This window comes from Simochromis diagramma, unplaced genomic scaffold, assembly GCF_900408965.1.
Source record: "Simochromis diagramma unplaced genomic scaffold, fSimDia1.1 OVJJ01000596.1, whole genome shotgun sequence".
NCBI classification, from domain to species: Eukaryota; Metazoa; Chordata; class Actinopteri; order Cichliformes; family Cichlidae; genus Simochromis; species Simochromis diagramma.
Window position 1 is genome coordinate 12032629 of NW_024387245.1, and position 15803 is coordinate 12048431.

The 15803-nt window shown below is 46.1% G+C and overlaps 1 protein-coding gene across 3 annotated transcripts; it reads right to left on the reverse strand.

The window, feature by feature from the left end:
- Positions 1-15511, reverse strand: setd1ba (SET domain containing 1B, histone lysine methyltransferase a). 3 transcript variants are annotated; one of them, XM_040000526.1, is made up of 19 exons: positions 13225-13337; positions 12815-12966; positions 12459-12557; positions 11898-12168; positions 10887-11008; positions 9410-10498; positions 7049-7768; positions 6289-6462; positions 6107-6200; positions 5807-6015; positions 5630-5711; positions 5187-5534; positions 4917-5048; positions 3762-4301; positions 3336-3502; positions 3125-3250; positions 2889-3008; positions 2411-2548; positions 1-2305 (listed from the first exon to the last, which is right to left on the reverse strand). In XM_040000526.1, exons 1-19 carry the CDS (start codon positions 13283-13285, stop codon positions 2132-2134), a joined length of 4818 nt encoding a protein of 1605 aa, XP_039856460.1. In that variant the 5' UTR covers positions 13286-13337; the 3' UTR covers positions 1-2131. The 3 variants fall into 3 exon arrangements, with proteins under 3 accessions (XP_039856460.1, XP_039856459.1, XP_039856458.1); XM_040000525.1 differs by lacking the exon at positions 13225-13337 and adding an exon at positions 15410-15511 and having other exon boundaries at positions 3762-5048; XM_040000524.1 differs by having other exon boundaries at positions 3762-5048.
- Between the last annotated feature and the right edge of the window lie 292 nt (positions 15512-15803).

A 15803-nucleotide genomic window follows, 5' to 3' on the forward strand; every position in this document is an offset into this window, starting at 1 on the left:
TTTATGGATGTATGCAAAAATGCTTTATTTCCATTTTTTCTTCCTTTTTCATACATTTGTTGTATAATAAATAGACAGGAGAAACAGGCTGACACATCAGTCCTCTTCTCATGCCGATTCTGCACCTTTCTTTTCTCCACACCGCAAACTTTTCATAGAATTTACAACAGAAAATTAAAAAAAAAACAAAACAAAAACAAAAAAAAACCCCAAAGCTTGACACAAGCTGAATTTCCTGCTACCAGCTCATCTAATTCTGATAGATGTCTGAGCCGTGTTTATGTAGCAAATCCCAGGGAACAAAAATATATATATATTTATATATATATATATTTATTTATATAGTATTCACAGTTACACTATTTACACATATTAGGATTACAAAGCAAATGGGCAGAAAAATGAAGACGTTTCTACAAGAAACAATCTTTCCAAAGGGAGGTGGAGACTCGTCCTGTACACAGTGGACCTTTTTTTTTCTTCTTTAAATAAACAACCTTTTAAACCATCAGATTTCTTTTACAGATCCCTGAAAATACGTTTGTTTGTCTTTTTAAATACTCAGTCTTTTGTGAAAAACAAAGAGAGAGAGAAAGATGCATCTTAAAAGTTGTGAAGATGTATATAAAAAAAGCATTAGATCTTCTGTACAAGTCATCATTTACAATATGAACATCACTGGTGGAAAAAAAAAAATCTCCATTTTCAATTTAACTGAATGAAAAGCAAAATGTTAGACTTGGTCTTAGCGGGAGGACTGAGTGGGTGAAAAAGGGGGCGGGGGGAGGGAGCATAAGTGCGAGCCCCGAGTGCATTCACAAGTTTGTCTTTTTCATTGCGATGAGTTTGTAAAGAAAGAATCGGCTCTCTTCTGCCTCGCGGGGAACATTAAACACTGGTAGTATAACGAGGAGAGAAATCTGTGAGCACACAAACACGAGACGGTGAACCCAGATAGAAAAAGGAAAAAAAAAAAAATCCTCCATCAGCCAAAAACAGGAAGCATTTCTGTGCACATCCATGTTAACGCATCTCTGGATTCTTCGGGTTAAACAAAGACAGTAACGCATTCATATGGCACTTAAAATGAGAACTAACTACTCTCTCCAAAGCTGAAAACTTGTACCTTCACTTGCTCTGGAAGTAGACAGGACTTGATTAATCTTTAGTCTTTCTTGCTCTGCATGATTGGTTGGCTTTTTCCACGCTGCGGCCCACGGAAGAAGGGGGGGGTTACTGTGCACTCACAGTCTCGCGCTCTATCCGGACATGATAACGAACACATTCACACACGAATATAGTGTCTTTGAAGTAAGAAGAGAACCTAAACGAAACCGCAAAACACTGGAATATCATCAATACAAAGTTTGAACATCTTAATTAGCTTTTTTTGCATAAACTAAGAGGAAGCAGCATGATCCATCGCTGGCTGGTGAGAGCAGGAGATGGTTGGATATTCCAGATTTTGCAATGGTAAGCTTGATTTTTTTTTCCTTTTGTTTCATTAGTTTGATTCACGTCCAGGAAAACCACCCGCGTGGAAACGGCACCGTCTGCCATCCGCCTCTCTTCCCACAAGTGGGGAAGAGGGTGGTGTTTACCTGGTGGGCTTGTGCGTCTTAACAGTGTTAGTGAGCAGCTGAACATGAGAGTCTGTGTTGTTTCTATGTACCACGTGTGGTGTGGGTAAAGCTTATGAGACAAATGAGAAAAAAGGAAGAAGAAAAAAACAAAAGGTGTAAAACTTGTACGAGCCAGGTGTAGAAGCAGCCACGCTGAAATACTGTCCGATGTTGAGAGGAGGGGAGGAAACGCTGCACCCGCAAGTCAAGTGTTTGCACATAAAAAACTAGAAGTTTTCTTCTTCTTCATTTTTTTTTTTTTTTTTTAATTTGTATGTTAAGAGCACCATAATTCGTAAACAATCTAGAGTTAAATATGTGAAGAGGGCCAGACAGGTAGCTGAACTCTGTCCGGGTGACTTGCCGGTTTTCTTCTCCTCACTCCCAAACGAAGCGTTCCTTCTTCAGTTCCTCCTGATCCGAGATTTCAAGCACGGAGTTTGCGCCGAGTTTGGGGCGAGCTTAGAGAGAAGCTGGGGGAGACCTTTCTTTCTGACCTCGACTTGACGTTAATTCAGCGTTCCCCGACAGTTCTCTGCCCCACACAAACAGGGGATCTTCTCGTCCTCGATGGGGAACTTGTAGTCGTACGTGATCTCCTCGTTAACGTTGATTGGCTGCCTGGAGTAGATCACGATCTTCTTTTGAGACTCCACAGTGATGACCTTCGCATAACAGTTAGGCTGCAAGAGGGAGGAGAGGGGGAAAAAAAAGAAGGGCATAAGAACAAATTTTCTTTTTTATATTCATGCTGCTAAACCTTTTTCCCCATGCAGATGTTGCCTTACATTGCAGCTGTGGTTGATGAAACGAGCAAAGTTGCCACACTTCGTGGCGTCTATGATGGTGTCGTGGTCGACACGGAACATGTAGCTGCTCCCGATGCCCTCTTCTTCATAGCGTTTCTCCCTCATGTCCGCGATCACCTGCCAGACAAGAACGTCAATCATTAGATGGTATGTTAACACTGCAGATATCTGCTGACACCCCGTGAACATATTAACAGCTTCACTCCTTAGAACCACTGGTGAAGAGCTTAACAACCTAAACCTCTGGCTTCTGTCAAGTCACAATTGTTGGTTACCTGGACTAACCTGAGGAAAGGTTACTTTCAGTGGTACTGAAATTCCTCATGATGCACTATTTCTATACTTTAGGTTAATCAGACACATGTGAGTCACATAAAAGTAGGTTAAAAACAAAAAACTGTTTACATACATGCAGAAAGAAAACCCACATTACACAAACCAGCTGTCTGCCTCTCACCTGTCTGATGTTCTGTCCCACATATTCGATCACCATTTCATCAGCAGCGATGGGCTCCATGGCGAACAGACCCCAATCGTGGATGTGTGATTTGCAGAATCTGATCTTCTTCTTACGGAACTGAAACAGACAAACACTGGGGTGTCACAGGAAGTTTGATAACATTTTAAAGTGTCTGCTGGTAAAAACTGTAGAGTAAGGCAACCTCTGCACGGGTTCTCCTGCATAATATTTACCTTCAGCTGGTTGAACTTGAGCAGGTCGCTGTCACACGCAAAAGAGGACAGCAAGCGCCGCTGCTCCGAACGCCGCTCCGAGCCAGCTCTGGTCGAGGCGTGGACCTGCGCAGGAATACTCATGCCCTGCGGAGACAGAGAGAAGTTAAACGTGTTCACCCACAGCAAGTTTTTGTTACACACACCATCACAATCCACACGTCCTGCCCACCTGTGTGTCAACCGGCGGCTCCTCCGACTGCAGCCGCGTGCTCTGAAGGTACTTGATCTTGTCCTTCTTGTCGATCTTGTAGTATCCCTCGCTTCGCGCGCAGCCCGTCGCATGATCCCTCATGCCGTCATCTCGCCTCTTTTTCTTCACTCCAGGGATGCTGGTAGGTGCAGGGAAGTCAAGGAAGGGACTAAAAACACCTTTAAAATTATTCCAGAAAGCCAGAAAAATCCTTGAACCCTGACTCAAAATTTGCCAACTTCCTCTTTTTCACCACCAGAGGGTGCTGCTGTTCAAAATACAGTGCAATACAATTTCATACACAAAAAAAGAAAGAAAAAAACCTTTAATAACAACTTTTATGTTGTTTCTCTCTGTGATATAAATTAGAGACTTGAGCATCGACTTTTGAGAATGAAAGGATATGAGGATGGTTGACCCAGAGCGTGTCGTTGAGCCAGTCGTTACCGTTGTCCTGCTGGAGCATCTTGTCGTAGGTGATCTGCAGAAGCCGTATGTCCTCCTCGTCTATGCCTTCGTTCCAGATGTCATACAGGATGGTCATCTCCTCAAAATCAGAGCGTCGGGTGAAGTATGGCCGTGGAGGCGTGGTGACAGGAGACAGGCTTCCCAGCAGGATCTCATCCCAGGGCCGCCGCGCCCTTCGTGCCGGCTTTGAGACCACAGTGGGTGGCTCGTCTTTGTAGGTCAGGAAGTTGTCTTCATCAGGTAACACCGTCTGAGGCTCCACTTCTCCTTCCCGGAAGTCCAGGCTCGAGTGCTTGGGGGACCGTGCAGAGATCGTCTGTACAGAGAGAGCTTCGAGATGTGCTTCATCAGGCAGATGGATGGACTCGGGTGTGAGCTCCAAAGACTCATCAGCCGCAGAGGCCGCTGGCAGCTTTTTGCTTCTGGGTCGTCCAGGTTTCTTCTTCAACGGCGTGACATCGGACGGCACAGGGACATCTAGAGAGAGACCAGTAGGTAGATCTTCAGGGATGCTGACTGAGTGCTCTGTGCCGGCTGCCAGGACCTGGCCTGGCACAGCGCTGATGTGCGGCTCCTTAAAAACTGGTCTATCATCCAAGCTCTCCAAGGACACTTTCCTATTAATCGCTGCAGGGTCAGGGAAGACAGGGGCGAATGTTAAGTCCCTTCCTGGAGTACGGGGCACTCCAGCGCTAAGGACAGGGGACTGAGCAGGGTAGGAGAAAGGACTACCAGGGATGTGAGGGGAACTAAGCAACAGACTGCTGCCCGTGAGCGGAGCATCACTGCCTGGTGTGTTGGGCACTGTGTCGGTGCTCTGGGATTTACCCAGACTTCGGGCACGCTCCATGAGGTCCCTGCCAGGCGTGCGGGGGATATCCTCATCTGTTGGGAGCCGGGGCCGCTGAGGGAAGTCGGGCAGGGGGCCTGGAGGCGGATGGAGAAGGGATCGGCCTTCTATTGCCGGGTGAGGAGGGAGAGGGAGGTGCATTACAGATGCGGAGGCCGATTTGGGGAGACCCGTGCTTGAATCTAATTGGGAGGAAGCTAATCGACCAGGGGTGCTGGCTACATCTTCAGGCTCTGCTTTACCTTTTGCTTTTGTCTCCTGGTCACTGTCAAACAGGACGCCTGTGGGAGTGGGTGGCCGAAGGTTTGCTACATGCTCCTGATGTTCAGACTTCACTGCAGGAATGTGGCTGTCACTGATGTCTCGCTCTTGGACTGAAAGACAAGAAACAGTTTTTTTTTTTTCCCTTTTCTAATTTTCATTTAACCTCTGACGGCATCATTTTAAAAATTAGAAATGCTTTTTGTTGAAGTGATGCATGCTAGACTACAGAAATGGGAGCAAACATTTACCAGGGATGTGTTGAGGTGACGGTGGCTTCAGGTCCTCTGCTGACGGCTCCTCGGGACTAGGAGGTCTGCGTATCTGCTCCTCCTTGACCTCTGGGAGCGGTACTGCAGGAGAGCTCGGAGGCTTAGCTTCTGTTTCTTCCTCCTCCTCCTCCTCCGAAGATGAAGATGTAGAGGATGAAGTAGATGAGGAGGTCGCGGCATCTTTGCCGTCAACCTCCGCATCTTCTGCTGCCTCCCTTTCTTCCTCATCGTCGTCTTCCTCTTCCGAGCTTAACCCGTAGCCAGAGGAGTCAGAGCTTTCTGACGAGGAGTCTGAGCTGGCCTTGGAAGAAGACGAACTCTCAGCTTCTGTAAGAAAAGAGGCAAAAACAAATGAATAACTACTGGAAACGCATTAAAATAAATAAAGCCAACCAGCTGTTTCTGTCAAATATCTGAAGTACCATCATCAGACGAATCTGAAGAGGAGCTTTCACTGGATAAATCTCCCTCATCTTCACCTTCGCCCTCCTCATCACCACTCTCCTGGAAGAAATCAGAACAAAAAGGTTTATGATACACACAAAATTTCTGTACACTTGCTGCTTTTTTTCCCCCCTTTCATTTTGGAGGCGACTTACTTTGCCAAGCGACAGCCTCTCCGCAACCTCCATTTTAACAGGTTCTTCCTCCCTGTCAGACAGCGACTCTTCCTTCCCTGAGGTGTCCACCTCCTCCTCTCCCTCACTGTCCAGCTCAAGCGGTCGAGAGTGGCGTCTCTTTGCCGACGTGCCGTCGCCATCCAGTTTGGAATCATCTGAGGGGAGCTCAGCTGGGTCTCGTTCCCGGTCTGACAGAAAATTACCAAAAGATAAATTGGGTTTTGAAAGAGAACTGCACGCATGGAGGACCGAGTGAGAGTGTAAACGGTGGAGGGTTACCTTCGTCCTCCAGTTCGTCGTCCACAGGCGTGGAGGGTCGGGCTCGTTTGTTGTCGCCTGCAGCTGCGGCCTCAGGAGGGTCCTTCCGTTTGACCTGAGCACGACATGCACCATTTTAAACACCTGGTGCAGATGATGCTTCCTTCTACAGTTCAGTAAAAAAAATTTAGAAATCATAATACCTTGAAGGAGGGTAAGCGGATGGCCCCTCGCAACCCGATTCCTAGGCCCATACCCTCGTAGCCCAGCCCCTCACCCTTGTTCCAGTTCTCAAGGAGACTTGAACCAATCGTCTCTTTGGGTTTAGGTCTCTCTTCTTCTTTCCCTTCTGCGCCCTTTACTGGAGTCAAAGATGCCTTGGAAAGAAAGACGTCAACTAAATGAAACCCTGTGTTTCTCATTACCACGAACAGCAAAAAGTAGCTCAGTCAGATTTCCTCAGTGATCAAAGAAAAGGGATTTTAAATTACTTGTTCATCCTCTGATTGTTTGTTTTATCCAATCAACAGGCACAAAAATGCAAACGAATTAAGTGATTTTAAACAAAAAAAAAATAAATTAATTTACAAGATGAAACGCGTGACCTCTTCAGCTGTTCTTGCATTCATAACAATGCATTACCACATCAGATGAATTCATTATGACACTTGTCAAAATAATATCTCGTATTAATGCAAATCTCCTCGCTGTGTAAGCACGCCGGACCACAAACAGGAAAATCAGCTGCAAACGTGCCTTTTCATTCCTCTCCTTAATAATCTTCAAAACGCATCACGTGATCCAACGTTAATGTCACTGCAGTCTGTGGCCTCTGGTACGTATAATTAATTCATATCCTATGGATCTAATTTTATTTCACTATTTAACTGATCGTAATTCAAAATTAGTACAATAAGCAGTCAGTACATGCAGATTTTCCCGCTGGGGCTCTTGATAGCTTACCTTAGCAGAACGTTCCTTCTTATCCCACCAGTCATCGAAGGCCCTAAAAGCCACAACCTCCACCATTTTGCGGTTCAGGTCGCGCTTCATGATGGCCTTCAGCTCTTTGACAATGACCAGGAGCACGCCATCAACAGTGGCCTTGTGGGGATCTTCTTTTTTAGTCTCATATCCAGGAGGAGGAACGGTGGGGTTGAACTTTGGTAAACTGGGATGCTGCCATTGTTGTCCAGGTGCCCCTGTGCTGCCTGCAGGTGTAGCACCCATGGAAAGAGGTGCATAGGGTCCCCCGAAAGGTCCGGAAGCGCCATTGTCCATAAAATGTGGATAGGGATAGGGCCCTCTGGTCTGAGCCATGCGACTCAGCATCTGCTGCTGCATCTGGAAGGACATCGGAATCGTGCTCCACTGCTCCCACCGGAAGCAGGTCATCAGATCCATAGGCACCACCGGCATTGGAGGGTAGGGACCCATGGGCGGCAGCATGGGGTGAGGCACTCCGGTATGGGCGGCCAGGTGAGGGGCCAGGGGGTGATGCGCGATGGCAAAGCTGGCTTGGTGGGACAGGGGGTGGTAGCTGGAAGGATGCATGGCCATGGTCTGCATCGGGGACACGGCAGAGTTCACGACGATGCCTTTGCCACACTCTCCGCTTGTGATCGGAGTCCCGGGCATCTCATCGTCTGAGATTTCCATATCCTCTCCCGATGACTGTTGACCCTGTGTGGAGACAGGACAGCCTGTCAGGACTGAACAAATATGTGCAATCACCTGCCCTTTTTCACCTGACACCTGAGTAAATGTTATTTTCTTATGAAGACCTTAAAATGAGGTCAAACTATCAGACTAAAAAAAAAAACCAAAAAAAAAAACCAAAGCAAAATGAGTATACCTCGACTTAAATGTGGCGGCCCCTTAAATATAAACAGCGCTGGGCATTGTGTGGAAATGTTTGAGATGTTTGAATAAAACATAATGATAGTAAAGGGATGATTTCTTGGGATACACCACTTTAAAAAACAAAACAAATGAACAAACAACAACAACAAAAAACACTGGTTCTGTAATGTTACATTTGTCAACATTTAAAAAAAGGAAAACCTACAAATCTCAGTAGGCATTCAGTGCCAGCTCTCTTTTATTGCCCTCACTGATGTGCTACGGGAAAACTTCAGACTGTACCAAATATTATCTTGGACTCACAGCACCTTCAAAATAAGAGCACTAAATGATTCTACACCTGGTCTGAGTTCAAAGTTCAGTCACAGTCAAACACAGCCGACCCGAGTCTTCGATCAGCGTGTTACCAAACCGAGATGTTTGCTTAGGCACCGAACTAAAGCGCCGCAGTGCAAAACACAAATGCAATACTCTGAAAAACATCTGAGCACTGAACTCTCATCTGTTCTGTTTTATTTCATAAGTCTCAGCTGCTGCAGAAATGAAACCGAGCAGGGAAAGCTCAGCATGGGAGTGGCGTTGTTACCCAAATGACCTGTTTGTACTGTTTGCTTTGTGATAACTTGAAATATGAGAACAGAGACGCCTCGGCCAATCCTGACTGTCAGGCTCAGCTAAACCAGGAAATGTGGCGTGCTGAAAGGGGCCAACAGCCAAACCATGCTTTTCGTCCATGTGAGCGTGCGCTGCGAGTGTTAGAAAGAGGAAACAAGAGTGTTCAATTCCCCAACAGCAGAGAGGTTGTTATTCTTCCTCGCAGCACGCTGTGTTGAAACGCAACCTGACAGGCCAGACGGTGCTACTGCGACTTTAAAACAAAGAGAGGTGGTTTGTCTTCCCATGAATGCGAAGGCATTTGTAAGGCTGCACCGAAAGCTTTTTCATTCATAACTTACTGCAACTCTTTTACCTGCGCCTGACAAGGAGTGCGTGTGCGCACATGAGGCAAACAAACACGCTTCATCAGAAGGTTACGGGTGCTTTATTCTTCATTTTTCATTTGCAGAAAAATAAATAAAGAAAAATGCCAGTGGCAAACTGGAGGAGCAAACACCTTTTTGGTATGGCCCCTATTTTTTTTTAAAGCACGGTTTGCTGTGAAACCGGAATTTCCTTTACAAAGCAGAAGAAGAAAAAGAATGAAACAAAAGGGAAGGTTTACTACTACCGCCACACACTGAAACTAGACCCGACTTCCTGCGTCCTCTGTGTAACTGTCATTCACAGCTGCGCGTAAACATCAGCACCGCGCTTCCATCAACTTAATCAGTGCCATTAATGAGAGGTAATTGAAGCAGCACCTGTGCGCCGTTTCTTGTCAAATGTGACAAGCATGGAGGTAAATATGGCGCTATTTGGACACAAATATCAGGGAATTAAGAAAATAAATATTTGCTTTACCGTGTCCATTTTCTCAGCGGGAGAGTGGCCTCCAAAAGATCCTTCTTTCTCTTTCTCGTGGACAGGAGAGCTGATTCTCTTGATCAGTGAGGCAGTCCCGGGAATTGGCTCTTCATCTTCCGAGTCCGGCAGTGGCGTGGGGCTGATGTCCTCCAAACCTGTGCTGGATGGACGGGAATTTTGCTGACCACCTTGAGAGCCGCCTGTGTAAGGAGGGATCGGGGATAGCTGCGAGGACGAGGAGGAAATCGGACTTCCCTCCATTCGCACCTCGTTGTCCGAGTCCCGCTCGTCCAGGAACGGCAGCAGTTTTGTCCTTTTCTCCTTGAGCAGCATCTCAATGCGAGAATCCAGGCTGTTCCGCTCTGGATCCAGAATGGGGGAACCGGGTGAAGGGCAGTGCTCTGGTGTTTGAGGAGGAGGGGTGGTTGGATGAGGAGCGGGCTCTGGTGGCGGAGGCTCCGGGATCGGAGGAGTCTCTGGTCGCTCCTTGGCGGGCAAAAAGTCAACAGCAGCCGTCAGAGGCGGCTCTGGCGGTCGGAGGTATTCACCCTCCCTTTGGGCTGGGTGATGGAAAGCTGGCTCTGTTGGAGGGAACGCAGGGGGCAAAGGGGGCTGGTAGGGTGAGAAGGCGGACTTGAAGTTGGGTGTAGCGGGGGGAGGCGCTGTGTAGTTGAAAGAAGTGGTGGAAGGTGGAGGTTCAGGTGGTGTGAGCTGGTGCTGTTTGAAAGGAGGCTGCTCAGGCGTACTTCGATACATGTTGCTGCGATACTGAGGCCTCTCCGGTCTCCGGTTGTACGCATCCTGAAATTTACTCTCGTGTCGGCGAGATTTGTAACCTCCGGAGCTCTCAGGACGGCTAGATTGGTAGGCAGGCGTGGACTGCCGACTGGAATAACTAGAGTCCTGAGAGAAAGGCGTACCAGCCTGGCGCGGGGTATGAGGGGTTCCCTGGGATTGTGGCGTATCCTGTCTTAGGCTGGAGTAGCCGGTCTCCAGGGTCAGGGGGGTGGAGGAACTGCTGGGCGGCAATGTTCCTCCCCCAGCAGACACGCTGCTCTCTGATAACCTGCGGTTGGGCTCGTAAGCCTTAGAGGACACAAATATGAAATTGTTAGAGGCAAATTCTAATTTGGGCATTTTGTTGAGAACATCTTTAGGTTCGAGAAGATTCTTTAAATCAGTTTCTCAAACAACTAAAGCAAGTAAGATTTTTTTAAAATCAAAAAAGCAAGCTGGTGGCACAGCAGTGTGAGGACATCTCCAGATACAAAGCCACAGGTTTGCCTGACTTTCAGTTAAGTTCCCGCTCAGGTGCATCTTGAACCATTTCTACAAAGCACAATAAAGCATCTACACAAGAGTGTGCAACAGTTCCTCCAAATTGACCTTCAACAAACTAGCACAAAACTACTACTGAATTACTATTTTACTCTTAACTGCACAACCTAAGCTTTATTTCTTTTTGTTTTTTTACCAGTAAGGCTTCTGCCAGGCTTCGAGGGGAAACTTCTCTGGCCTCCTCTCCACCAACAGGCAGCGTCCGTGGAGTGTAGCTGCCATTCATCAGGAGCTGGAAGTACCTCAGGCGATTCTCACCTGCAGAACAGTAAACATGTCTGGGTCTGATGCCAGGTTTACAAAGCCAACAGACTTCATCGGGCATCATTTAAGTGACAGTGATTATTCTCCAGTAGCTGAACTCCAAACTAAATATTTTAAAGCAGCAACTTGTGCTTATGGAGGGGGGTTTGCAAACTAATATGATGCATTATTATTTGTATCTGCAAAAGCATCATTATGTTCTGGGATAAATACCACTGCTCAGCATATTTTAATTTAAAAAAAAGCATGCATGCCTTTAGCATATTGATCAAAAAAGCAAACCCTAACTGCACTTCTTAAAAGGACATCAATCACACTTAGGAAAAAAAAAATCCATCAATTTGGGGTAATACTTTAACATAAAGACATTACTACGGACAATGAAAACAGTGCAAGCTGTGAATCAAAATATTTGCCAGTATTTATAACATTAAATAATAAGCAAAACTGCTAAAGTGGTATGTTACGATGCATTCAAGTTGCTGTTTTGCATCAGTAAAAAAAATAACAAGACAGAACATGCATGGACTTGGAATTCAAACAGTGTTAACAACAGAAAAACTAACTTCTTTTCTTAGTTTTGAGTTAAATGCAAACAATTTAAAGTACAGAGGACTGGGACAGATTGGCTTGTGTTTGTTTGCAGGTCTGAAAATATGCACAGTGGGAGTGCACAGCACCGTCAGCTCTGGGCTTGTGGGAGCAGGCTTATATTCAATGAATGAATTCAATTATCCACGTAACCAGGCAACGCACGTAAATGTGCACACGTGAACGCTGTCACCCTAAAGGTAACACTCAGCTTGTCATATTTCTGTGCTCCGACTCTTATAACACATATGATTCTGATTTTTTTTTTAAGCAAACTTAAGCTCTTGTTTACCTTTCGGGTCCAGCTCCACGTGGATGATGTTTCCCATAACAGACGTGTTGTGAAGCGACTGCACGGCCACTTTGGCGGCTTTCACGCTCTCGAAAACAACTTTGGCTATCCCCAGGTGCTTTTTGTTCTTCGGATTGTACAGGATCTCGACCTCCTCGATTTCTCCGAATTTTTTGCACATTTCGGTAAGAAATACTTCCCTGATATTGTCGTTGAGCCTGGCGAAAGTCACCTCCTTTGGAGGCACAGGGCCGATGTAACACTCATCGATCTGGAAGAAGAATGACAGGAGTTAATGTTGCACCGCGTGTGCGGAGGGTCATTTCTGACAGCTGAGATAACAACTGCTAGGAGAAGTTTCAAAGATCGCGTTGATGCACTCGGTCGAGTCCGTAAAAGCAGACATGCATCAGAGCAGAGCGTATTATTTTGGTCCCCGACAGGCACATTTTCACTTCGCATCCCGGAGATGAGTGAGAGGGGGGTGTGTCTGCAACTTTTGACAGCACCCCGTATCCGCAAGGAAAAGTGTGGCATCGATCTTCAAGCCAGAGTGGATACCTTAAATTTTGGCACCGGCAGGTCCGTCTCTTTGTACTTAGTCCACAGACGACCGATCCTGGGGTCTCGGACGATGTCCACCGGTGGTATCCCGGGGTTCTGTGGGAGAAGAGGGGGGAGACACACACACACACAATGCCGTTATCCATCCCATTCACAGCTCCACACGCTACTAACTTGTTGCAAAGTTGTCCTGCGTTGGTGAATCAACACGAACACCTCCGGGCACCGTGTTCAAGATGCTGAACGTGCCCGTGACAAACCCACGGCCAGCACAGCCACATTGTAACCCATCATGGAGGTCGGCTACTCGGTTACTATTGTAGCCGTTCCGCCGCGTCAAATGCGGCACTTACGGGCATGCTGAAAGTCTGTCCATCGTAGCGATACAGCTTGTGAGATCCCTTCTTAAGCGCCGGGTCGATTATCAACTTGTAACTTCTCCAGTGGTGACTCCGCTTCTCCGCTGAGCCGCAGACGGGATGACTGTCCATGCCGTTCGCCAAACCTGAAACGACAGGCAGCGACAAGGAGAGGAGAGCTAACGTTATCGGGAGCCAAGCGCTAAGCACGGTTCTCCTACCAGCAAAACCTCCCCCCTTTCCACCTCCTCCAACACTTTAAAACAGCCAAACGTTACAGATGCATGACTTCGGTGGCGGGGGTAATCCCAAGCGAGAGCGAAAAATGGGATCTAGTGTATATCCCACTTACGGAAAACAGGCATTAGGAGGGCTGGAGAAAGAGGAAAAAAGAACAAGCTTACTTGAACTCTGCTTTCTGCCATGGTCTTCGTTCAATCTGTTCCTCTCCCCTGGCTTGGACATGGTTCGTCCGATCGAGTGTTGTTTTCTTTGTAATTGATGAAAAGACGAAATCGCTTTCCTTTCGCCGCTTACATTACATGATTTAGCTTAAAGAATACTGCCTCCTTTTCGGCGAGAGCCAACACATATTGTGTGCCTCTGGTCTGTAGCTGCTTGTCTCTCCCACAATACACCGCTAGGCTTGCCCACCTCCAACGGCACTTTCGTTACAAACTTGCCTCCATGTCCGCAGCTTATTTAATGCTGCATTAGCCTTACAATAAAATAAACGTATTTTTAGGCAGGCCACGCAGAAACGCTCCCATTTACATCCGCGACTAAATGAGGTCTGGCGATAGTTTAGTGTCTCAAAAATCCTCTAAACGACATATAGTGTTGAATCTACCGGCTGTATTTACCTAACTGGCAAACACAAGACAGACACAGGGGGTAATATCTTCTTAACTGCCACTAAAGGGCTAATAAAACTGCTTTGGTGGCGAGCTTTTCTGTGCGGTCTTGCGGGCGTTTGTACATTCAGGACATGTCGGTTGATATGTTAGGGTAAAAGAGTCATTACGGCGACACGGCAATAGGTGATGGCGGCTAATATAAAAATGTCAAACACGGGAATTGGAATTTTAATACGAACACTCGCATGTCTGGCAGCTCGCTACCCGGCTATATAACCGTTGGAACGCGGCGGTTTGTTTGGTTACAGCAACAGTCTAGTGCCAATCCGTCGCCTATGTTCCCCATTTGTCCTCTTTTTAAAAATTATTAATGTTATGCTAGCATTTAAAAAAACGGTGGCGCTTTTATTTATATAATAATAAACCTGACTGTGCTTCTTTTAGTTTGTAAATTATTTCAGTGGAGGTGCGTTGCTATCGGACTAACTGGGTTTTGTTTGACATTGCCTGGTGCTGTTTGCAGTGCTCGGGCAATTGGCTGGTTAACAGCGGTAGCTCAACGAGCCAATCAGAGCGCAGCAGCAGAGAAGCCGTCTGCTATTAGAGGCACGGCTCAGGAGTCCTTCAACAGAGAGCAGAGAGAGGGGGCTGAGCGCTCTCGGCAGCCATTTTCCTTAAACAGGACTCAATGGCCTATATGGGTTTCCTTTGTTCCAAAGGGATCTTACATTTGATTTCCTCATCTCTCACGGACTATGATAAAACTATGATTGCTCCTTTTAAAGGATTGAGAAGAAGGAAGAGAATGTGCTGGATGCAATTACCCCGTGACATTTTGAGCCTTTTTTCCTCTGCCTTGGAATCCATCTTTGTCTTAACTAGGTCATGGCACACCCATATAACAGTATTTATATTTCTTAAGTGAAAAGAAACCAAAAGTGTTGTGAATAAACAGCTTTATGCTTTTGGAGATGTTTAAAATGATAGAGGTTGGGGTGGGGGAAAAACACAAAGTGACAAAATGTGCAATGGCAGCTTGCTGGCATTGCACTTATGGCCTTGTAGGATATGAGTTGCAATGAGTAAGTTCAAGTCTTTTATCATAATTTTTTTTTTAAATTTAACAAATTAATGTAAAATGTGAGGCATGCAGTTAATGTTATTAAAAGTATGTCTGTCACTTTTGTCTACTTGAGCTATGTGATCACATAAAAATGCTGCAGCTTTATTGTTTAAAAAAAATATGTCCACTGGCATGCTGACATTAAAACATACAAGGCTAGAGGTGCAGGGTTTGTAACATCAGTGCTCCTCAGATGACTGAAAGCAGGCCACGGAGACCTAATGGCCGCTTGTTAAATAGTTTGTTGACTGATAATCCATTTGCTCTGATTAACAACGTCTCCCACTTTTCCTCTCACAACAGCAACGCTTTAAACACCCTGGTGTCTCCTGTTGTGTCCTGTACTGCAACTGTGGAGACAGCTTGAATCGACTAGGTTTGTGCTGTCCAACTAAGAAAGAGCCAAATGTGCAATTGTCGACTTGACCTTACTTCAAGGGCATAATTTAAATTTAGAAAGAAGCCCACTTAGGAAGTCCCCCATCACCACCACCATTTTTAATTATTTAATTTTTTTTCCAGCTTCTACAGCGATTTTTTTTTTCCTTTTAAAAACACAACCTCAGATTAAAGAGATGGAGGGAAAACTTTCAGGCTGAAAATATTTACCTCAGCAGTTAACAGGCCTAAACGCAGGGGCAGGAGGAATGTTTTCAGCTCCATCTTCGGATCCTCTAATAATGGCATTAATAAGGGGTGGGAATGCGTCTCCTGAAAAGGAAGGAATCCATTAGCACGAAAAGATAGAGCTCTTTTGATAACTTTTTTTTGATCAGTGGTAGCTTTGCCTCTCTCAGCCAGCGAATATGCATCTTCAAGCATCATCTGTGTGGGCAATATGCAAAACCATCTCTTCTCTCTCCCTGAAGACAGGATTGCAGTCGATAATAGCCTCTCTTGCTTTTTTCGACATTTCTAGCTGATCTACACTTCACTTAAAACTGCAAGGATAATGTTTTGGACAGGTAATGGATTTTTGAGCTATTTCACTCAATTTGCCAGC